The 24,632-nt window shown below is 48.9% G+C and overlaps 1 protein-coding gene across 7 annotated transcripts in view; it reads left to right on the top strand.

Annotated features, from left to right (window-relative positions):
* The window catches only part of CASZ1 (castor zinc finger 1), a 198,772-nt gene that overhangs the window by 145,683 nt on the left and 28,457 nt on the right, over nucleotides 1–24,632 (top strand). For all 7 annotated transcript variants that reach the window (XM_039564074.1, XM_039564079.1, XM_039564076.1 and 4 more), the window contains 5 exons: nucleotides 5,064–5,630; nucleotides 12,448–13,288; nucleotides 16,055–16,123; nucleotides 20,505–20,595; nucleotides 22,653–22,817. In XM_039564074.1, coding sequence (XP_039420008.1) covers nucleotides 5,064–5,630; nucleotides 12,448–13,288; nucleotides 16,055–16,123; nucleotides 20,505–20,595; nucleotides 22,653–22,817 — 1,733 coding nt within the window. The remainder of the gene's footprint in view (nucleotides 1–5,063; nucleotides 5,631–12,447; nucleotides 13,289–16,054; nucleotides 16,124–20,504; nucleotides 20,596–22,652; nucleotides 22,818–24,632) is intronic.

Below are 24,632 nucleotides of genomic sequence, written 5' to 3'. Positions count from 1 at the left end.
CCATTTTAGGGACTGCAGCTCAAATGTGAAGAGGCTCCAAGTGTGCAGCACCCTCACCTCCCACCCCATCGAGCCGTGCTGCCCTCCCTGTTTGGGATTACTGGGCAGACCGGCGTCTCTCCAGTCAAGTTTGCACCACAGTGGTTAAAAAAGAAAAGGACTGTGCAGCATGTCAGCCGTCCTTTCCTCCCCTTCCCCGCCCCAAATAATGCTGTTAATAATTAATCGAATGAGAGCTTCCAGCTCCTGGAAAGCTGGCACTGGGACCTCCCTCCTGAACGGAGCTGCTCAGCTGGGCTTAAAACTCTTCAATAGGAATATGAAAGCTCCATCTGTTCGATGTACCCAGCCCTCTGAAGTGACAACGCTGTCCCTCCCCAGCCAGCAACCCTGTCCCCCCAGAACGGGCCCTCCTGCGCCAAGGGCAGGGGTCCGCCCTGCACCCTGGCTCTTCCCACAGCCGTAAGCCCCTGCTGTTACCCTCCACCCATGCCAGCTGGTTCATCCAGTTCCCATACGCCCTTTTTTTTCCAGCTGGGACCCTTTCTCCCCTCTGCCAGGGTGTGTTTTCATTGACACACCAATTGATAAGGCAAGCTAAAGCCAGGCTTAGGCTCTCTCCTCCTCTCCCTACAAAGCCGGATTTATCTTTGTAGCAGTTTGCCCCTTGGCTGGGATGGCCCGTTTCGGTCCGGGCTGCAGATCCTTTTGTTCCTGCACACCGTGTGTCCCCCACAGCCCGTTTTCTCCCTTGGGGGAGGCAGGGCTAAGCCATGCCCAGCTTTGCAGCACCCCACTGTGGAGTTTATGGGTGAGACGGTGCTGCTTCAGGGGCTGCATGGAGGGAGAGGGCCGGGGTCTGCATGTGAGGTGCTGGCAGCACGTGGGGACCTGGGGGAGAGGGGTGAAGCATGGGCAGCAGTCTGGGCCGACAGGGCAGCGAAAGGGTGAGCTTTGTCGATCTCTTTGCCAGCCCTGGTTGCAGCAAGCTGTACCTTTCCTTCAAAGGGAGGATTGCCATCGAGTTGCCACGGGAATGGGTACAGAGGGGGAAGAGCCCGTGTCTCCTCAAAGGGTGTGGAGAGGGGGAAAGAGGAGTAAACTCCCGGTGGCATTGTTTTCAGAGGAAGTGCTCAGTGTAAATAGAGCTTGTGGGAGAGTTTGTCCCGGGCAGAGATGAAAAGTCCGTGTGACAGGCTCAGGTTATAAATGGCTTCCTTAGATTGATGTGAAATCAAAACATTTCTATTTAGACGAAGAAAATTAAGGGGGATGTTTACTTAGCCTGGAATCTTTAAACAGTGATTTGGGGTGGGGAGCTCGACCTGGGGGGAGGGTGCCTCTGCCTGTCTTCAGGGGTCTGGCAGTCCTGACCTTGGGCAGATACGATCCCTCATCCAGCAGCTCAGCTTCTCTCCCTCTGCCCAAGAGGATGAAACACAGGTGCTCTGGTCCCCTCCAATCTGAGGGTCATCTTCAGCATTTCTCTGTAAGAAGGGTTTTCCTTCTGCTCGTGGACTTGACAGCATAAAAGAGAGGAACAGAAATGTTGCTAGAGGTAATGTCCCTCCCATCCCATAGACAAGAAAGTAAGGGAATGGAAAGATAATGTGTCCAGACTTGGAGAGAGGTGGTTGCAAGGTTGACAGGAGAAGCTGGGAGTTCTGATTTCCACCTATATTGGAATGGGTGGGATGTAGATGTGCAAGAGCCCTGGTATTTCAGAGCAAATCCCATTCCAGGAAGGTCTCTGGGAGGGTTAGTTTTATAGATCAGGGAAGTGGTATGTTTTCAGAACTTGCTTTATTTTTAGCTTAAACTTTAGGAAAAGATTCTCAAAATGTTAAAGAGAAAAATCCCAAGCACAAGGAGAAGGGAAAGGAAAGATGCCAAGGGACAGGACAGGAGCTGGGGGGCAGAAGCTGGGGAGGTAGAGGGGCAAAGCCAGGGTGTGTGAGATGGAAGGAGGCAGAACAGGAATGAAAGACAAGTTGCAGGCTCCCTGGAATTGCTGCATACGCAGCAAGTGCAGCCTCAGGAACGTCTGTTCCTCTTTTCCTTTGAATAAATATTTATATATTCATTTGCCAGCTGGTGCACACACTTGGCTGCTCACCTCCAGACCAGAATAATGGGACCTGCCTGTGGGGTATGCCCAGCCACTGCCCTGGAGGGATGTCTGCTGAGATAAGGAGATTGCCTAAATCTCCCAGCAGGCACCCCCCCAGAAAGGGAGCTACTCTTCAGTTACGTCGAGAAGAAGACAGACCCAGAATCCTCTGGGAGACCCTGTGCAGATCCTTTGTAGCCCATTGGCCTTTACCCTCTGACACCCACCCCCTGTATCGCTATAAAGCTAGCCCCCTGCCCGTACGAGGGCAGAGAGATGCTCGTCCCTAGCTCCCCTTCGCCAGAGTATGGACCAATAAAGCTGCCTCGTACGGAACAGCTACACAGGCCTCTCGTCTCTCTCCTTGGTCTGGCCTGGAGGCTGCCCTGCAGAGCTGAGCTGGAATCACGAGCTGACAATCACTAAAGAGCTGACAGCCTCTGCACGGGCTCTCCAGCTAGCAGCCGAGGCAAGACATCGGGCCTCGGGAAGACGATCCTCCACGGGACCATCTCTCCAGACTGGTCACAGCTTCTTTGGTCAGAGCTACTGACCCCACACCATCTGCCATACCTGCCCTCCTGGCAGAGAGGGGTAGGGCAGTGAGGATTTAGGCTGCCGCATGTCTGCCTCCCAGTTATCTCCAGCTGCAAGCGGTGCTGATCTCACCAGTCACGCAGGGCTGGGTATCATGAGAACATGGTCAGGGAATCACCAGGCAGTGTTTGGGAGAGAGGCTGGTGATTCCATGCTGACCCAGTGCCCTGGCCCCGGGCAGGCACCACATGGAGGCTCCGTCCCAGCCACCTGCAGCCATCGGGGCTCTCCTGGCCCTTGGCCTGAGCCCGTAAGCATGAGCCATAGGTGTCCTGGCCAGGCTCCATGAGGAGCTCACAGCAGCCTCCTGAGATTCCCTCTGTGGTACTAGTTGCGCATAGGTTAAGCCTTCGCTTTGTGCCCTCCATAGTGGGAATGCAATTGGAAGGGAAGGTGCCAGCAAATAGCGACTTGCAGCTTTATGAGCATCTGCCGGTGCCCATCTGCATGCGAGAGGGCTGCGGGCTTGTGTTGGGGAATGTGTGAAAGGGGAATGCGTGGGGGAAGGCACAGGAATGTATTTTGGGGAGATGGGACTTCTTAACCTGTACATGTAGGACTATGTTTACGGAGTGTGCCAGCGCATACACACAGCTCTTTGAACAGCTGTAATTTCTAGATGGGGAGGTACGTGTTTGGGAGCATCGTGTGCTTTCCCTTCGTGAAAGCATGATTGCACGTAGGTGGTAGTGCCGGGGGTGCGTTTGGAAAGTGGAGGAGTACATTTTGCCTCCCTTTGTGTGGGGGGCTGATATATTTGTCGGGGGGTTATTTTTCTTGCAGTCCTTGACAGGGAAGCGTGTCTGAAGCTGTCAGGAGTTTACGCTAAGCAGCCACTCTCTGGCTGTTGGACAGCAGGTCTAAAGTTTCAGTGTGTTTGTATTGGGCTGTCATGTTACAGGATTAGGGGTTGTCATGGTGGCTTCTGGGTGCATTGTAGGGGGTCTGATTAATCTCACTGTGCTTCTGTGGAGCAGCACCTCTGTGCTGGTGACAGGGAGGTGTGGGCTGAGCTGCCACGAGGGACTCCTGTGCAGTGGAGGAACCTCATCATTTGAGGTCTGAAGACGTGGTCTGTTCGCTCTCCATGTGACTGGCTCCTCCTTCAACACAATGTAAAATCCAAGAGCCCATTTTGGAGGGAGCTTCACCTCCAGCAATGTCCCCACAGTAACTCCTGTGGCATGTGTGACCAGCAAGTGTTTTATTGAGTGCTCTTCCTGAGCCCTGGAGTGCAGGGCAGGGTCTGCCTCGGCTCTGCTCTGGGGAAAGAGCCAGGCTGTGTGCTCGTGTCAGCCTTCCGTCCTTTAACCCTGCTTAGTCTGGGCATCTCTCAGAGGAATCAAAAATAAATAAAGAAATGAGACAGTGCAGCTGCTTTAGAATAATTTTTTTGCTTTTATTTGGGATTGAGCCTTGTTAATTGTTGGTGCAATAATTATGCAAGTGACTCTGATAGAGACCATTTAGCTCAAGATTCTCTGTGACCTTGAAGTTAAGACCTTACCTTCTTCCTCTCTCCCCCCACCTTCTCTCACCCCGCCTTTACTAGCTGTCACATATGAATAAACTACATTAAAATAACAAACTCACACTAATTAGCTGATTGTGCTGGGAAGTATGAGAGCAGAATTTCCTGTGTGCAAGAGCAAGCAGGCAAAGGGGCCTGATCAGCCAGTACCAGCCCACAGCTATTTTCTCCATACCACTGTGACACACCAGTCTAGTTCTGGTGCTCCAGCACACACACTTGCCAGGGCTCCTGTCCTCCCTACTGGTTCTTTCAGGTGCATACTGGTTCTCTTCTCTGAGACTATGCACAGACTCTGTTAGGTGAATTCCTCACTGCCTGTAGGCTTGGGCTTGAGAAACTGTTGTCCCTGCTAGAGGTGCTTGGGTGCAGTCGCTGGCTGGTGTGGTTTTGGCACCCACTACATCTAGGATAGAGCTGGGGACCTAAAGTGGGTGGTGCTGCAGTCCGAAGGAGAGGGCAATCCGAACTTTTAACAAACTTGTATCCTGCCTCAGCCTGGAGCAAAGGTTGGTAGCATGCTCATCTGCCTGAGATGTTTGGGGCCTTTCAAGCCCAGTTCTGTCCCAGGGCAAGTAAGTGCCTCTTTCTTGTGGCCAGTGGCGTATTTTGGTCCCAGCAGGTTCAGAGGATGCTTCTCACTGAGCTCTTCTGGCTGGGCTTCCACTCAGAGCTTAGGAAGCACATAGTAGCTCCACCTTTCCAAGGATGACACTGGCCACGCCTGAAAGCCCATTGGGTTGGCACCATCCTTTTGCTGTTTGGGTTTAAGTTGTCAGATCCCACTAATGCCCTTGCTTACTTCTTTCTCCTCTCTCTTCCCAGCTGAAAGAACTATATGCACTGACGCAGCCTCAGGAAAACCCACGATGGCTGCCAAGCGCAAAGGCGGCCTGAAGCTAAATGCCATCTGTGCCAAGCTGAGCCGCCAGGTCGTCTTCGACCACGGGGGAGCTGAGCAGGCACGTGCAGACAAGGGGCCACAGCAGGAGAGCAGCAACAAGGACCTGCCCCAGCCTGGGACCAAGGAGTTGGGGACAGAGTTTTCAGATGGACTCAGCCGTGTGCAGAAGATCGAGGAGGACAAAAGGAGGGAGGTGATTGAGAAGTGGGTGAACGGGGAGTACAATGAGGAGCCCTTGCTGGGGCGAGCAGAGGGCAAGGAATGTAAGGGCACCGAGAGCGCAGAGGTGCCCCCCGAAGGGGTTTACATGGTGCAGCCCAAGGGCTGCAGCGATGAGGAAGATAATGGGGACGAGGCAGACGCTCTGAGGGGCTCGCAGGATGGTAACTTCTTGGATGACAGGGATTCAGATGGGCCAGCGAAGGACGATGCCTACCGGTCCTCCAGTGGCGAACCAGGCTCCAAGCTGGGGGCAGGAACCACCTCAGGTAAGCCCTCTGTCCCCTCCACTTCCTGATGCGGGGCAGCTTCAGAATTACATTTTCTGTGTCCATGCCAGGTCCTGCAGCACTGAGAGCCCTGATCCTCTTGCAGAGGCCTGTCATTTTGCTCTTGAGACCATACAGAGTTTGCCTCTGGCTTAGCCTCCCATTCCCAAGAAGGGTGGTGTGAGGGTAGATGTGGCTGGATAGCTCCTTCCAGACCACAAGTCCCTGGGTAGTGCAAATCTCACCCTCCAGACTCCTTCACACCACTCAGATGGTCATAGCTGTGGTGTGTGCTGGTTTCCTGGTCTTGTATTCCCATGAAGGGGAAGAGAAGCAGAGACAGCTTTTGAGACAAATCCCAGGTGGATTCTGCAAGGTGTCCACACACAGGCTGGCTGGGTTATCTAACCACACTCATGGCCACACGGGGCACCTTGATTAGTGGTTACTGACCATGGAAGCCCCGGGACGGGCTGGGGGAGGGCCAGGAACTCTGGCAGGGCTGCCCCTTCCCCGGCTCCCAAGGCCTGATGCCGAGCCCTGACCTGCGGGACCTCAGGTGAACCAAGCATGGCCCAGGACAGGACAGCCCCACCTGCGGGGCCGGGCCGCACCTGGGCAGGATGGAAGCAGTCACTGGGATGAAGGTTCTGGAAGGAATGGCCACCGAGGTGTTCCTCCAGGGACTGGACTGGACCAGGGGGAGCCTGCGGGAGGATGCACCAAGCCAGGGCAAGGCTGGGATGGTCCCCAGAGAGCCCCTACAGAGCCACCCAACACCAAACATCGCCATTCCTTCTTGCTGCTTCATGGTCCCTCGGCCCGGTTGGAGGAGCTGAGGTGACGCTCATGTCGTGGTGTTGCCTCCCCTCGTGAGGGGCCCAGTCCTCGAGCTTTGCCCACCCTGAGCTCGGGATCGAGCTGGTGAAAATGCCCACTCCCAAACCTGTTTCCCCCACCATCTCGTGTGTTCTCCCTCCAGCTGTGTATTTCTTAGTTTCAGATTGCTTCTGCTTTATTTTTGTGGTTCATTCAAAAGCTGAGTTCAACAAGAGATACTGGGGAAAGCCTAAGATGATTTTCTTACTCCCTTTCTGATACCCAGGTTTCCCCCAGATTGATTTGGGGGGGTGTATGAGTGCTAAGCCTTGATGAAAGCTTTGGGTGAATTGAATTCTCTCCATTAGGGCAGAGCAGCTCCCGCCCCATTTGTCACTCAGCTGGGCTGGATCTGTAATTGAAAGATCTTCCCTTAATCTGCTCCACCTGCACACACCCCTCCCCTGATCTCAGCACTTTGTGAATCCATCAAACTTTCCTCCTTTTGTGTGTGCGCATGTTTTCCTCCTCCTGTTAATAATGCAGCTGAAACTCATCTCCGTCTGTCCGTTCCCCTTCTGGAGAGGCACATTCTCTAGTCTTCACGAGTTCAGTGGCAGCGCACATAATTATGCATATAAGATATAAACAGAGCTGTTTAATTATCCTTCGCCACATCAGTGACAGAGTAATTAACAAACATTGCAAGATCAATGAGGGAAAGTGTGACCTTCAGTTTCCTTTGATAGGAAAGCCCTTGTCGTTCCCAGACACAAGGTGATTGTGCCTGGACTCTTGTTTTAGTTTGTTTTAATTCACACCACTCCACCCACCCCACCATTTGCAGCTTTTATTTGCTATGAAAACTAAAAAGAGGGGAACTTAAATGTAAAAAAAATGTTACCAAACTGGGGAAAATGAAAAGGAGATGAGGTTTCTCACTGGGGTAGGAGATTTCAGTAAAATACCTTTGCAGGGCTGTATTGTCAAAGGATTATGCAAAAATAGGAAACTGTTGGGGGGGGGGAGGGGCTGAAGCTTCATTTATGTCTAAGGCAGGTAATGGCACATGAGGGGTCCAGTTTACATACTGAGCCATGTGGGACTTGACTTGCAAACAGACGTGCTGCCACGTCTTGAACGTCTGCTTCAAGAACCTTGTTATAAATGTCATTTGCAACATTTCCCTGAAAGCACAAGAAACATCCCTTGCTTTGGAAAGGACAAAGTTATTTTCCTTTACTTTTTCTGTCAGTGTTCAGGAAATTAATTTTCAGCTGTTCATCACCAAGTCCTAAACACCCTGGTTATTGGGTGTGAGCTAAAGTTATTCCAGTGAGATTTGGAACCTCTTCTGTCAAAAAGGAGGGATTTTTTTGTAGGAGTTGAGGGGTAGCAGGAGTCAGATGAAAGGAGAGGAATACAGCTCTGCCCTCCCAGTCGAAGTGGCCTTGGGGGAGTCATCACAGAAACCTTGATTTGAAGATTCTGAGCACCAGTTGCTCCCTGTGAGAACAGAGGGTACAGAGCTGACAGTGCTGAGCAGCATTTAAAACTAAGCCCATACTTTTATCAGCTAGAAACTTGTGTGGAAAACAGGAGCCACACAGAAAACCAAATCCTACATGTAACAGGCTTTCTTGGTCAGTGGGAAAAGAGATCCTAATTATATGGGGATGAGAAGGGTTCCTGCTTCACAGGTGTGTCCACATATTGTCCACTTTCTGGGGATTCAGCTACTGCCCATGCCTTCCACCAGCACCACGTGTGGTCTGTTGCCAAATCCTGGCCAGCTTTGTGTCCTTCCAGGCTGACAGTAAGGCTTGTTGTGCATCAGGCAGAAGTTCACAGAGACTCAGTCAATGCTATTCAATTCTCATGCTTTGAAATAAGATGGAGTTTCTTTTCAAGCCTCCCCTTGGAAGGGGAGGACTGAGGAGTCAGTGCTCAGTCTTGCCCTGTGTGCCTCCTCCCTGGTCCACCTGGGAAGCACATTTAAGAGTCACAAAGCTGGTGTGTGTCAGGAGATGGGTGTCAGAAGCTGATCTGATAGTGCAGATATGTTTCTTCATTCATTCAGGCACCCTCTCTTGCTCACTGACTGGCCCGTGCTTCTCTGTGCACATTTATATATAGCAACGAGATTTCTCAGTGCAGTCTCTGACACAGATCCCTTTCCACAATCGCTCACTGACGCACACATACCCAGGGAGATTTTCCTACACATGTTCTCTACTTTGTCTGTTACACAGTGGGCTAAAGTAGTCAGTAGGAGCTTCCCCCTGTACGAGCTTTCAGATCTGCCTTTCTTTTCTTAGCTTCTTGGCTAAGTCTCTTGGAATATTCATTGGCCCTGTTTTCAACCCAGGAGGGTTTTCTCTTCCTAATTTCCTGGGGAGATTCCACTTAGGAGAGTGTACATGCCAAGTGCCAGTTTCTTGCTCATCATGCTGTATCCCCAAGTCTATGAGTTTTCCCTCCCAAGCAGAATAAAGGACAGAGCCCTGTCTGGGATGTCCCATCCCCCAGTATTCAGACCTTGCACTCCATTTGGGCTGTTTTGCTTTTCCTTCCATATATAGTGTGCTGCTGCGGGCTATTTTTAGCACCTTTTTTGCTAGCTTCGGATCCTTTGTGATATGATAGCTGCTCTGAGACACACAGATCTCTGCTCTTTGGCAATGCCCACAAATGGAGAGTAGCAGCAAGGGGAGAGGGAGCCCTTTTATTATCACACAGGAAAGGAGAGGAAAATGCTGGGCAGGGAAGGGAGAGGAAAACACAGGGATAATGCTTCCTGTGGCTTCCAGGACTCCACACAGGGATGTGTTTCCCAGCTGTTGTCCTGCTTCATTTTTGTCTGTTTGTGGATACAAGGAGGGTTTTCTGTCGATTAGGTAATATTAATTACCTCTTCACCGTTGTCTGAAAGTGTATGCGAAGTGAGGTGACTGAGTCTCATACTATCCTTCTGGTGAGCCAGCTCCCTGCTGTAAGGTGCCTCCACTGGAGGAGCCTCTGACCTTCATGTTAGGTGTCTGAGCAATTAAGTGCAGGTTGTCTTAACTTCAGGGGTTGTGCTGGGCTCATGCTGGGTTCATGCTGGATGAGTAGAGCTGCACTTCCTGGCAGTGAGCAGTGAGAACTGGCCAGGACTTTGTCTCAGATGTGGGTGAGGAAAGACTGAGCAGCACTGGCAAAGCTGTTGATCAGGGAAGGGTGTTGTGATCATCTGGAACCAAATCTGAGCAAAGGAAAAGCAGAATTCAAGATGGGTTTGGGGATTAAATCCATGACAATGAAACCTGAACTCGGACTTCACAAAGCTCAAAAGAAGTTCTGAACCACCCCCCACCCTTTCCTGTAGGCTTGGATTTTGCATCTAACTGTTTACACCAGTTGAGGCATATCCACATGGTACCAAAGACTGGACTCATAGGCTTTCAGGGCAGTGGTTAAAGCTAGCAAAAATCACATTTAATTGTTTAATTTCGTATCACATCCTCAATGTGGTATTCTTTTTCCCCTTGCAGCTTGACACAGGCTGGCTAGAGTTTTTCTGTGCAGTGCTTGGAAATCAGGGCATTATGAGGGAAGCTGGGGGTTGTTTTACAGGTCCAAAAAGAAAGGAAATGCAGAACAGGGAAAGCAGATTTAACAAAAACAGGAAATTGTTAGACCCAGTAGGGATTTCATGGGTTCATTCTTTTTTGTTGGGTCATACACTGAAATGGAAGTGGGGAAAAGAAAAAAAAAGAGGTGAAGAGGAGAACTGCTTTAAAGCAGAATGAAATTTTTTAATATGCTGTATGTGAAAGATAAAGTTGTCCTTCAGGCAAGTCTTGTTACTGGGACCCAGTGGGGAATGGTTCTGCATTTAACATCCTGTAAGATTTGTACCGGCCCATGAGGTTGTGCTGCACTCTGAGCCTGACACTACAGCAGCATTGCCACCCATTCTGTAACTAACGGGGTGTTTATTCTGGAGTCAGGCATCCCAAATCCCATGCAGAATGCTGGGCTTAAGTGCCTGGAACTGGAAGGTCATTTTGGGCTAAACCAGATCCCAGCAGGTGTGGCTTTGTCCTTCGCCTTGCAGGCTCCAGGTGTGTTCTTCACATTGCCTTCCCCCAGAACCCCGTACACAGGGAACCAGCACAGCAGCACTTGTGCTGCAGTGAAACAGCTATTCCAGGCAATCCTGGAGCAGGAATGTGACCTTCATGGTCTTGCCCATTTAGTGCCCATCACAGGCAGTCTTTTCCTCCATAGAGTCCTGTGAAAACTGATTTGTGGGAGCTGATGGCTATTGAACTTCGACTGTGCTCATTGACAGGCTCTTGTGTGCGCGGAAATGCTCTCACGTACGTGCCTGCCTCTGCAAGTGGCATCACTGGCTGTCAGATCCCCCGCATCTTAGGGATCTTTTGGATCTGCTGACCTGTTCCGTGGCAGTGTCTCGGTGCCTTCCTTTTCCACTGTGTTTCAAGGCAGTGTTGCTTTGTTTGGAGTGGGACCCCATGCCCAGAACTTCCCTTCTGCTGCCAGTGTACCTCCATGTGCTGGCTGCCTGGAAAGGAGTGTGCTTGCCCATTAAGCCAGAGCGAGTGTTTAGTAAAGATGACGAGGGAGGTTTGAAGGACTCCTGCACACAGTAAATCTTTGCTCTGCAGGAGAAAGCAAGAGGGAGAGGAGGAGGAGCGTTGTGTCAGACTGAAGCCTAAATGAGGCCAAGCCAGAACGTCAGAGCAGTCTTTATTTCCTCCTTTACACTGATATTGGGTGACCTCCAGGTGTGTGTTCTTCCCATCCTGGTGGCCTGTGAAACTGCCTGAGGGAGTAGGGGAGGGAAGAAGGGAGGGACAGACCCAAGGAAGGACAGCTTTTGCTTATTCTTCCTCCCTGTAATCAGGCTCTGTTAGACTAACCCCTTCCTGCCCCTTCCCCAACCCATGCTCCAGAGCACTGGCTTTCTCCCCCTCCTTGGAGCCCACATCAGGACAACAGCTTCCTCTCCTCAGTCCAAATCCTGATGGAGAAAAGGCTGTTCCTTACCTGTTTTTCACCTGTGTGGACTTTCCCCTTTCCTGGTGTTACTGGAAGCTGTCCCTGGCTCCTTGGGAGGCTGCCTGTAAGTTTCCACAGCATTCACTGGACTGTGGCCCTTTTCCACATGGCGAGTAGTAGCTGTCCAGTCATAGGGATGGAGAAGGAAGAGAGCAAACTGAGTGAACCCTTACAGAATTGACAGCGAAGGGAAGGACTGCAACAGTGATGGGGAGCTGTCCTGTCTTTGTCTTGCCTTCTCCACTCTTTCCCCTACTCCTCATTGCCAAGTTTCTCATGCAGACAGCCTTTGCTGCTCTTCCCCTGCCTTGATTCATCTCCACCTCTGCTGCTCTCCTCCTCTCTGCACTATTCTGTTCTGCCCTCCTCCTGCTCTACCCCATACATTGCCTTGCCTGTCTCCCTTACCCATTTCAGACTATGCTGTCCTGCCTGCTCTCAGCCTTGCTTGCTCTTCACCAACACACGTAGCATTTTTGCGTGGGTTTTCCCTCTTACACATGCTGCCATCTATCCTCTGTGCATCTCCTTCCATATATAAACATACACAAGGACAGATCTGTACAAACCTCGGCGTATTGGCATTGGTCTCACTTCCAGTAAAATTACTTTTTCTTCATATTAGACCAAGGCAAGAGTGCAGAGACATTTATGAAACTTTGTTTAATGTACTGAAAAGCCATCGGCTAGAACATTTAGGAAATTGATTTTCCTGGCATTGATGAACTCTTTTTATTTTACCCCAGTATTAATTACTTTTTTTTTTAAACAAATTAATTTAAGAGTCATAAAACCTAACAAGTGAGCCAAACGTCAGTAGATCATGTTCCCCTCTCCCCTTCCTCCCCCCGCCCCCCTGCTTCTAGTGCTGGTATGGGAGGAGAAAAAAAATCAGTGCCTTGTGTGACTCTCTCCTCTGGTTTCTCTGCAGGGGAAGCTTCATCACTGCGGGATTACGCCGCCACCACCATGAACGAGTTCCTGGGCATGTTCGGCTACGACGACCAGAACATGCGGGATGAGCTGGCCCGCAAGATCAGCTTCGACAAGCTGAACGCTGCTACCTCAGAGGCCACTGCAGCTGTTGCCTCTCTCCCCGGCGAAGATGCCATGAGCAAACGAGCCCGCTTCTCCAAGTACGAGGAGTACATCCGCAAACTGAAAGCTGGAGAGCAACTCTCATGGCCCATGCACTTGGCCAAATCTGAGGAGCTGGGCTCCAAGCTGGGCAAAGAACCTTCCTCAGTGCTGGCACAGCCCATTCGGGTGCCAGGTCCAGACGCCTCCATGCTGACGGAGACCAAAGCCACTATCCTGCCACTGCCCTCTCCCAGCAGTTCTCAGATGCAGGGCCTGATGTCACGGGCCTCCAAATATGACTTCTTCATTCAAAAGCTGAAGACGGGTGAGAGCATCAGGCCACAAAATGGCAACACTTACAAGAAGGCCTCCAAGTATGACCTAGAAAACGTCAAGTACTTGCACCTTTTCAAGCCTGGGGAGGGAAACCCAGATATGGGAGGAGCCATTGCCTTCAAGACAGGCAAGGTAGGCCGGCCTTCCAAGTACGATGTGAGGAACATTCAGAAGCTTACTCCAGTAAAAGCTCCAGTCCCCAGCCTGGCCCCTGCTTCCCTCACCAGTACCCCCAGCAGCACCCCTGTGGCCGGGCCAGAGCAGTCCATCTCATTGCCGTTCAACACTCCTGAGTACCTGAAATCAACTTTCTCCAAGACGGACTCCATCACAACTGGAACAGTCTCTACAGTAAAGTAAGTGTCCTCCCACTTTTCTTGTCTTTGTATTAGTGGGGGATCATACCAGAAGTCTGTGTGTGGTTCAGTGGGAAATCCAAGTTCTTGCGGTGATAAATACTGCACTGTTCATGGGACGGTTCTCTTCGCTCTCTGTTGAAGTGTCTGCTCCTGTTATACACCTTAATCTCTGTTTATCTGATCCGCACTAAGGCTGTGACCTGCCATCAGCAGTCATAGCCGTGAATCTGGAGTTCAATAGCTCCTGAGTTCATATGTTAAAATGAAAGAGGAGGGAACGTGGGGCTGTCAGCACTCTTAAGGTCAAGGCTGGAACAACTTTATTTTCTTCTCCCTCTGGTTTCCCAGGCATCTGGATGTATATGTAGGAGAACCTGATTCTTGTTTCCATTTAACTCAAAGGCATGACTCTTCTGACTTTACTATTAGCAAGAGGGGGCTTTTTGTTTGTCCCAGAACTCAGAAGATGTTTTGGTGCCTAATTCCCATCAATTTCCATAGGAGTTAGGCATATACCTACTTCTGTGGGGCCAGGCCTGTGTCTTCTCAATTTGCTTGCACAAACAGAGGTGATTCAATTACCCCTCAGACTGGGCAAACTCATTAGCCCAATTACCACTAATAGCCTCCTGCACATGCATTGCCAGCAGTCTCTGCAGTGATGCCATTGACTGAATGGAGGTATCTGAAGGCCTTGCCAAACCTTGGATTACTTTTTAATGTGACTTCCAGAGGTGGGAGCTGTAGAAGAGATACATGTGTATGTCAGGCTGCAGCAGGGAGGAGGGGAGAGACTTCTTTGCTTTCATGTCATGGTTTGGATTTACTTGTTTCTCTCTGTGAACCTGGGGCTGTTGTGCGGTGTGAATCCCATGGGGTCATTTCTAGTAAGTCCAGGGCCTTCTGTCCTGCCCTCTGTGCCATCATACCTACCCTACTGCTTGGTCCTCTGGTGCAGAAAAAGGCTGTTTTGTGTTTGGTATGTGGACCTAGGACACCCTGGGCTAAATCCTTGCTTGAATGCTCTTTGCAGTCCCAGCAAAGTCTGCATCACCCATTTTCCCTGTTTCCCCACATGGAAGGCAGAGCCATGTAATGGTACCTGTCTTCCACGTGAAATGGTTGTTTATCAACTGCCTGCAGACAAACTGAGAGCTCCATGAGAAAGGGCAGAGTATTATTAACATCTGCATCTGCTCAGGATGTTCAGGGTCTGCTCGGGGTCCTGCTCAGAATGAACCTGTACGTGCCCCAGATGACAGGCAGGGACTCGTATTACTTAAAAACACAGTGTTGTAAATACTCCTGTAGACTCAGTGCCTTGTTGTGATGGGTGACTTGGTCCGAGACTCTGTGCCCAAAGTGTCTTCAGAACACTCACCTGCCTGGGGTTCACTCGCCATCGTAGAGCTGTGCCTGAAGGCACAAGCAAGATAAGCAGGCCTTATATCTGCTGTGGTGTTGCACTGGGATCCCAGTTTGCTTTCCTTTCTCTTGCATATTTCCTGCCTCTTGCCAGATGTCGGTTTGCCAGCACAATGGTGATCCTTCCTCTGGCCACAGGACTTCCTCAACCAGGGCATCATGGAATGGAGGATGACCAGGACCTTCAACCTGGCACTTCCCGTGTCCTGATCATACACTGCAGTACAGAATGGGCTCTGGTCCCTTCTCCTTCAGTCTACTCACTCGATACAGGCTTCCATGGTAAAAGACAGCAGCCCGTTAATTGTGCTGGTGAAGGAAGTGCTGACTGCAGTATCTGGGCCGTGGCTTCCCATTCCCAGTCCCCACTAGGTTCAATAACCTGACAGGAATTACCCTTCACTCTCACACATCTGCACATACACCCTTGCCATGGGTTTAAACTTTCTTACATCAAGTGCCATTAACCTGCCCTGAACTTGTCTACCTTCAAGTGAACTCTGTGCAAAAGTGTCCTTGTTTAAACCGGGGTGCAGAGCTGTCAGGAGGAGGAGTGGAGGTTGGGCACAGACAAAGAACACAAAGAAGATGGTGTGCAGCCTGTCTGGGGATGCATTGGGGTGGCCCTATCTCTTGGGTAGGCTGGAGTCTGGCCCTGCATCTCATTTTCCCTCTTCCTGAACTCACTCAGGATGTTATTTTTGTCTGCTTCCTAATGATGTAAAATAATCCAGGCTTATCCCCAGGTTGGGGTGTTTTTCTCATTGATTAAAATACATAATCTGTCTGTTGGAGTTTTGGGGTATCTGTGAAACAAAGAGGCATTTGAAGCCCCATCCAGGGGCTGGAGCCACTGTTCCAGTGCAGCTGGCCACAGGGAAATGGGCAGTAGCTCACAACGTGGCTGGCACAGAGACTCTTCTCCTGCAGCTGAGCCAGGGGCAGAGCTTCCGTGCATACAAGGGCAGCACTGCCAGGTGACTCAGAGAGGTGTTTGTTTGCAAACAACTTTTTTGTTTACTTTTTTGTATAGGCGTTTTTATTTTTTTCTGTAGAAACAGGTTTTGTGGTTGGTCTCAGTTTCTCCTACAAGCTGCTCTGAATCCTGCAAAGAGGGAACATGCAGGAAGGGTGGTAGGCAGCCTGTATATTTCCCTAGGAAAAGAAGGTATGGGATTTGAAGAGCAAAGGGGAGGGAATTTAAACTTACGGGTGTCTTTGCTGGTGCCCTTCCCTGGGCCCTCTCTCCTGATCTGTCAGCAGTGTGTGAGAGAAATAAGAAGTGTACGCTGTGCCCTGTTCCTGTTAACCAGCTCTGCCCTGTGTGTCTCTCATTAGGAATGGATTACCCACTGACAAACCAGCCGTCAGCGAAGACGTAAATATTTACCAGAAGTATATTGCCAGGTAGGCAAAACTTTTGACTTTTCTGGAGAGAGGGCTGGGAGTAAGAAGGTGGAGTGGTGGTGGGAGAGACGAGGTCTCGTCTGGATCAAGTGTTTAAACCAGACTTTGGCACTTCCATTTCCCATGGCATCTGTACTTGCTCTGTCCCCCTGCTTGGGAGAGCAGTAGCTGTGAGAGGTATACAGTCACGCCAAGAACATGCTTAGCTCCCTGGAGTTGTTAGACTTTGTGACAGATAGTGGAAAAATGCTTCACTGAAGAAGCCCAGGATTTAAATGGGAGTTCTGCCTCTTGACTGTTGTTTTTTCTGTCCACTGCCTTTTTCCTCTACCATGTCCGGTGTCTGCAGGAGGCGAGCAGAGAATATCTCACATCTGAGAATCTAGGCTGGAGAAATTCACAAGTGACTGGAGTTCAGGCAGCTCTTGGCATCAACATGGGATGTTTTATCCTAGAAAATTTTTGCAGCTCATTTGTCTGAGAAACCCTCACTGAATCAGGTGCAGAGTAGGGCACCTTATCACAGCTGTGGGCATGCTTAGGTCAGGACAGCGATGCTGAGAGGGAGCCCAAGGCTGTTGTGGTGGGACGGAGTGAGTAATGCCACAAGAGCCAGAGGGACAGAGGAGATGATTGCATACCACCTGCCTGGTTAAGAGCTCATGGTATAAAGAAAGGGTCCATCAGGCTTTGCCCCCAGCCAGTTGAATCCTCCATCTGTACTGTGAGAAAGCTCCCAACAAAAGCCCCTTGTATCCAGTCAGACACGAGGCAGGGAAGCAAGCAAACACTTCTCTCCAGGGAAAGAACTAGAGGGTTTGCTCCCACCAGCATTTGGGCACTTATTAATGAGAGGGGAAGGGAATGTGCACTGTGCTTTCCCACCTTACCAGAGCCCACAGGGAGTCTCCTTGTGGGAGACAGTCAGCTGCTAGGAAGGTGAAGGGAACATTTTGGCAGGGAGAAAGAGTGGGAATGGCACTCTCCTAGCTCAAGAGTGGAACGAGAGGTGACTCAATTTCCTCCCTTTTGCACAAATCCCAGATGTAGGAGAAGGGGGCAGAAGACCCCATGGGAAGAGAGGACAGTTGCACCACCACAGGCAGCTCCTCAAGCAGCAATGTCTCAAGTGCATGTGGAAATTCACTGCCTCGGGGGAGAGTACAGTAGTAGAGTGTATAGAATATAGGAAGGAGAGCAGGGGTTTAAACCACTCTCTGCATGGGGCAGAAGGAGCAGCATCCTTTTGTTTCTGAGATTGCAGGAATTGCAGGGGCTGCAGTGGGAGAGGAGGTAGCACCTTTCTGTCCCGCATTCCCCTCTCAAGAAGAGAACTGTGTAAACACTTCAGCCACATCCACTGCTTGCAGAGCTCTGCAAGCCCCTTCCCCTGGGTCAGGCAGGTAGCTGAGGGAGGTTTGTGAACTACCTCAGGGACACCACATCCTGCTTAAAAGGCTCCGCAAGCCACCCGTTGGCAGCACAGCCATTTCCCTTCAATTTACACACATTTTTAAAAACAGTTTAAAGCCTTAAAATCAAGGGGTGGGGGGAGAAGAGACACAACACTCTTATGTCTGTACTGCATAATTAGCTTAATGAGTTTGCCAAAGCCACTGCCAAAAGCTGCCCAGGGATAATCCATTCTCTCACACAACAAAACAAAACCTCTTACTTAGCTAGTTTGGGTTGGGTTGTTTTTCCCCCTCCTCCTCCGTGTATATTTATAATAAAAAAAAAAGACCACAGAAAAAATTATTATTATTATTATTAGTGCCTCAGCAGATGGTGCTTCTGGCAGCACTTGCTTAAATATTTATTTCTGTGTGAGTTTCCTCCCCCCCTTGTAATTGGGGTGGGTTTTTTTTTTTCTTCTTTCACATCATCGTTACAGAGTAATGAGTCTGTAAACACTCTCTAAGCATGCTGACTTCTTTATTTATTATTTTTATTATTATTTATTTATCAACTCTTGCCAGATCAAGACTAGTTCTTTCTGGCCGAAAAAAAGAAAGTGAACCGATTAATGTAAAGGAAGAGGGAGTGGGTTGTTCTTGTGCAAATGAATCTATGTGTCTGTATTGACAATTTAGGAGTTTGGATTTGTATATCAGTGTGTCTGTGAGTTTCCTTGTTTCAGGTGTGTGTGTTTCTGTCTGTTCACGTGCATGGAAATTGTGGGTACGTTCATGTAAATTCAAGGGGGTGTTGATGTACTGTAGAGTCTGTGCATGTAAATGTGCGCGTGTGTATGCGTGTAAGTAAATGTGTGGTGTGTAAGCTTTCCTGTTATGAAAAACCTAAACAGATGCTGTGCTTTAAAAATTAATAGCTTTGAACTGTTTCAAGTGTCAGAAGAAACACAGGATAATATAACCCTTTAGAAGCCCAACCTTGCACACTGAAGGAGCAGAACTTCCCCTTTGTGCTGGGTTTGCCACTTTGCTCCTTCCCCCAGCACATGGTTTGGTGGAACACTTGTCTGTCCCTTCCTGTGCTGCAGGCACCACACAAACCTTTCCATGGCACATGGAAAGGAGGGTAGGAGTTGGAAGTGCTGGAGTGCTTGTTTAGCTGTTGTTTTTAAAACTGAGCCCATATGTTATTCCTGCTAGGATGCTTCAAGTAACTCATCTCCTGGAGTCTGATCTCTTTGGTGTCTGGCCCTTCTTTTACTCGAGTTGGTATCTCTAATCATTTTGCAGCCTCATTTTGGATAATATTTTCAACTGCTTTGTATTTGTCAGCAAGGTCTATATCTTCCTCTTCTCTCTGCCTGGTCTGCACCACACAGTTCTCAGCCCTGCACAGCCCTTTGCTCTTTCTTCCCTATCACATCAGTGGAATAGAGAGGAAACTTCTCACAGGGCAGTTTCTTTCCTCGAAGAGCTGCTGGTGGTGCTGCTGACATAAAGCCCTGGACTAGCAGGACCAGTTGCTTACATGTGCTGTGGAGCCACATGTCCCTGGTCAGTGTCACGGTGGCTCTGGCGGCTGCCCTGGACAAGCCTAGCAGTTGCCCAGGCGTTGAGCAGGAATCTCTTCCTCTGCTCTCAGTTCCACACCTTTGTTTGTGCAACCAGCCCTGCTGTTTGCCTTGTGGTTTGTTTCTTCTCTGCTGCTGAGGTTTGTTCCAGTTTCTCAATCACCTGTTCTGACGTGATCCTGATTTCCTGCAGTATTTCTTCTCCTTCCCCAGGGAAAGGCATGTCTGCTCCTGGCATCTGTCCCTGTCTCCCTTTGTGAATGCTGAGGCAAAGAAGTCATTTAATTTTTTAGCAATGTCTATCTTTTCTGTCAATTAAGTCCCCTTTCCATCTCCTAAAGGCCCTGCTGTCTCCACAGTTGGCCTCCTCTTCCTTACTGTGCTTCAGAAATGGCTTATTTAGTATTGCTTTTCATCCAGACCTTTTCTGTCCTGTAGCCTCACGTTACCTCACCTTACAATGATCCATAATCTTCCCTGCTCCTGCCCCTGCCCCTGCCCCTGCCCCATTCCTCGATTGCCCCAGGACACCCTCACTCCTCTCATTTTCCTTTTTTATCTGTTGCCCTTCCTCATTTCTTTCCCATGCCCTTTATCATATGCACTCCTGCTGTGTTTAGCACTTAAGTGACGTGAGGAACCTTTGAGGAACCTTTGAGCAGATGGTACTTTATCTTTGAATGTTTCCCCTCTGAGTCCCTTTCTCTCCACTGCTTTTCCCTTTCAGGCTCTTCTAGGGTCCTTTAGAGTATACACGAGGGAGTTCATTGCACTGATTACCCCATTACTAGATCATCCCCTTGTGCCACTTCCTGGTGTGTCTGTCAGTCAGTAAATTCTGCATACTGACTGTATGTAGGTATTACATGGCATTTCTGTCTTTCTGGTGTTTTTTGCCACCCTGTATGTGAGGAGTTTTCAAATTTGCTATGCGCAACTTTTCTGATGTCCTACTAGATGGGCTTACACTTAAAATTCAGAATCCTTATTTGCCCAACATGTATGTGTCTCCTTCTGTCATGGGAGGTTTCTGAAACTTGCTGCTGTGGTATCTAAACTCTGTTCTAGAACTGTGTGGTGTTTAGTTCAAGGAACCCTCCTTCCTTCTGCTTCCCCAAGTAAACAACTTAGATAACAGAGACGAATTTCAAGGGGAAAGACAGATTAGGGATGTACAAGACCTGAGTGATCCGGCTCAAGAAGCACCTTTAAATAGTGCCAAATAAGCAAGGGAAGGCAAGAGGGTCACCATCCTTGGAGGGGATAACGGAGGTGGGGTTTAATTCCATAAACGTGTGAGTTGAAGGCAGGAACAGCACTTAGTTCATTTGTACCTTGCTTACAGGCACTGCTGCCAGGACAGTGGTTTATTCTCTCTCCCTCTCCTGTTTGCAGGTTCTCTGGCAGTCAGCACTGTGGACACATACACTGCGCGTACCAGTACAGAGAACATTACCACTGCCTTGACCCAGAGTGCAACTACCAGGTAGAGCAATGCCCAAAACTTACCAGCACGAGCATACAGGGGTGAATGTGTGTCCTCCTGTGCTTTCCTCCCACATGCATGCACATGCCTTTTCAGTTTGCTGCTCTGAAAGAGGACAAGATATGTTCTGAATTTAACACAACTTTATTTTGCTCCCATTTAACTCAATCTAATACCATTTAACCAAACTCAGACCGCTACAACGAGGAGCCAAATATAGATCAGCTCAAGTCAGTGGGAACTACTCCACATTTGTATCAGTGAAACACCAAGAGCGTAAATCGTGCTGCGTTAAACTGTGCCTGAAACTAGGGAATGCTGATCTGTTAGTCTGTCTCTTTCCCTCCTGCTGCCTGAGTGACTTTGTAGCAGCAGTATCTGCAACAAAACACCCAGTAAGACCAGCAGCAGTGCGGGATTTGTGGGGAAGGCGCGGGGGTAGGAGCAATGCTGTAATTGCTGGGAGAATTGCCAGGGCATCCACGTCAAGCCAGCAGGTCACGTGCTGTGTTTGTTTACCCTTATCCCAGGTCCGGGAGTTTGACACTGGCATTTCTGTGGTCAGGCTGATGGCGTGAGCGGGAATCCCAGAGTTTGCCTCTGCCGTGCACCAGACACAACTTCAGCCCTGCCCTAGGAGACCTTTTGGTCTCACGGGATGAGTCTGGCCACAGCAGAGGAAGTTGATCTGGAGCTGCTGGGCTTGGCTGTGGGTTTCTATTGATCAAAGGAGAGTTTCTGTCCGGGATGCACGTACTGGTCCTTCTAGCCCAGCATCGAGTAATCAAGATGAGTCTATCCCAACTGTGACACAGATATGCCTGCACCAGAAAGAGAGAAACACAAAGGATGGAAAAACAGAAAAACCTATTATTGTGATTGGCCTCATGATTATTTCCTGAGGAGTCTGGAAGCTGCTTGCAAAAGAGCTGTCTGGTCTCGCAGGGAATAAGGATTTAGGCTGCTTTTTAAAATGCAAATTATTTTATGGCTGAGATATATTTTAGAATAAGTAACGCTCTGTAATAAGTGGGCACAAATTAACAATGATTGGCAATAGCAATCCTGTATGTATGCCCTGGGAAATCATACCTCCAGCCTCCAAGGGATTTCTGTTGAAATCTATATCCATATATTCCTGTGCCAATACCAACAAGATTGATCAGGATTGATATTATAGGAGGAAAGAGTGGAAGCGACAATCATTTGTTTCCTATGAGGCAGACTAGAAAAGTTGTTAAACATTAGAATACAGGCCTTTTCAATTACTGCTCAAAATAAATGGATATTGATTTCTTTTTTTAAAAATCAGATTTACTTTCTCACCTTCAGTGGTAAATATTGATGTCTGTGGGAAATAGAAATAAAAAGCTTCATTTTAAAGGCACTTAGCCTGCTCTGACAGTGGGGTACCCCTTCATTGCTTCAAGCAGGTAGAGGATGAAAAGGATACTCTGGTCATACAGATTTAGCTCTGAGCTCTGTTTTTTTCTGTAGAAAAGTATCTTTCTCTGTGACTTCAAGAAGGTTTTGTGTCCCTGTTTTCCTAATAAAACCATCCTGCCTTCTAGGGGACGCAAGAGACTTAGAATGGGAAGACAGTGTAAAAGAACAAAGGGTTTTTCCCAGTTTCTAGTCCAACACGAATGTGGCAGCCAGTGTCTTGCTAACCACTACAGTGAGTGACTTGGAAGCTTGGATTACTTGTTTGTAGGCTGTTCGGTTCACTGGTTTGCTTTCTAACTATAGCACTTCTTGAGATAGTAGCAGCTAAAATTATGTTGGAAGAACTGCAGTCTTAAAGCTGCAGGGAGCAGATTCTGGGCATCACCCCAGTGTCATGTTTACTCTAGAACTTTTCATGTGTATTTACTTTCCCTTTACCAAGAAGATACATGCACACAATTCCTCTTTAGTCTTGGGGTGATTACTGCCAAGCTTTCAACTCCTGGTCCCATAAGTTTGTTAACAACAACAAAAGACACCCACCCTGCCCCCAGGATTACTCACCCACTGGCATCACGTGTGTCTCACTGTCTGTCTCTGTATCTCTGCAGAGATTCACTAGTAAACAGGATGTGATTCGGCATTACAACATGCACAAGAAACGTGATAACTCCCTGCAGCATGGCTTCATGCGCTTCAGCCCCCTGGACGACTGCAGCGTGTACTACCACGGCTGCCACCTGAACGGGAAGAGCACTCACTACCACTGCATGCAGGTAACAGCAGCCCAGGAGCCTCTGTGTGAGCCAGGTCCTTTCTGGGGTGGTCTGGCAGGATTCGTGAGGTCTGGCCACCCAGTGCTCCCTTGTCAGAGAGCATTGGGCTGTCCTAAGGGACAGCAGAGGGACGACATTCATAGCCTGTCTTGCTCACTTCTGATGCAGGAACCTTGTTGACAAGTCTGTGCCCTGTCCTTACTGCACTTGTCCTGCCAAGTGTTGGGAATGGCAAAGGCACACCCCATTCTCAGTTTTTAGAAGCCTTGTCCATGCAGTGAGGCAAAGCAGGTCTCAGGGTTTTCTCACAGTCTTGGACTAGTTCAAGTAAGTCCCATTCTCAGAGACTCAGAGACTTCTTTAATGCCACCGCACTGTCTCTACTCAAATCTAATCTTTCCCTCCCTTGAAACTAGACTTTCTTGTGGCACATCTGCCCTTTAGCACTGGGTTAATTTCCTCCATAATCAATTTCTAAAGTAATTAAGCCTTAATGTCACATATCTACACTTAGCACCCCTGGTTCGCCATGTCCTTCGCCAGTGGCACTCGTGTGTGGTGTAGGCTGGCCATGTTTCAGGGGCAGCCAAGCAGCTGGAGCTGCTGCACAGATGTCATTGTGATGCCTTTACTGTTTTAGACATGAACACGCCACACTGTTTGGGTCTTACCCTGATCATTCCTCAGGTTCAAGGGTTTGACGTGTACTTGTTTTGGTAGAATTGTGGCCTAAACCATTGCCCTGAGAAGGTGCTGCAGTTACAAACAGAGTGATCAGCCAAGCCTTGGTGACAGATTTTCTGGTCTGAAAAGTCAGGCTCACTTCCTGACCTGTCCCAGCAGTTCAAAGCCCCAGTTAAAGTCACAAGGCCTTAATCACATGCTTAAATGCTTTGCTAGGATAGACTTCAGCGTATGTTTAACTTGAAGTCAGGTAAGCTTTCTGAAGTCAATGGGGCTTAAGCACATACTTAAATGTTAGGCATGCACTCAAGTTCTGTCCTGAATAGGGGCTGGTTGAAGCATGTGCTTACAGCATTTGATAAATTGGGAACTTCATGTGTCTTTCTCTCAAGGACATTTTCTGTTACGCTTCCATAATATTGGTTGTTTAGTTTCTTCAGTTGAGCAGGGTGGGATTTGTTTGATTTTTTTAGAGTACGAGGAGTGTTTCACAGCTTTAAGTCACTCCGAGTTCAAATAGAGACCCTCGCTTACACAACTATATATGGCTAATTCCATCCTGTGCCCACCGTCTCCCAGTAGAGTAATGCCCATGTAAGCAGTGTCTTACAGGAAAGGTGTCAGAATATAAACTCCCAATTAAAGAAAATACTGCTTAAATGGCAGAATTTGTGCCATCCGTCACATGGGGGTTTTTTTCTTTATGTCCATAATTGGTGTGGATAAAATTCAGTTAGTTGTTTATATAAACTGACATTTTTTTAGGCTTTCGCACCAAGAGCTGCATTGCAAATTATTCCTAAGGACGCTTTTGTTTAATTCTTTTTTTTAATGCCATGCAGGGCCTGTCTTTTTTCAAGGTGTCAGTGTGGAGAGAGAGAGGCTCTTTTATATTGGAAATAGCTGGAGATCCTTTTTATTTTTTTCCTTGGGTATTTGTCATGGGTTTTGTTATTGCCTGTTTGAATCAACCTGGGCTGAACTAAGGGGTGGTGTTTTCCTTCTCTTCATTTCTGAGATGGTGCAGGCATTGGCACATGTTGTGCTAGAAGAAAAGAAAAAAATCCTCCCTCAGCAGGGCTGAGGACGTTTTCAGATTCCAGTGGGTTTTTACTCAATATGGCAAAGTTG

The sequence above is a fragment of the Corvus cornix genome, chromosome 21, assembly GCF_000738735.6.
Source record: "Corvus cornix cornix isolate S_Up_H32 chromosome 21, ASM73873v5, whole genome shotgun sequence".
Lineage (NCBI taxonomy): Eukaryota > Metazoa > Chordata > Aves > Passeriformes > Corvidae > Corvus > Corvus cornix.
This window is presented reverse-complemented; position numbering and strand designations above follow the sequence as displayed.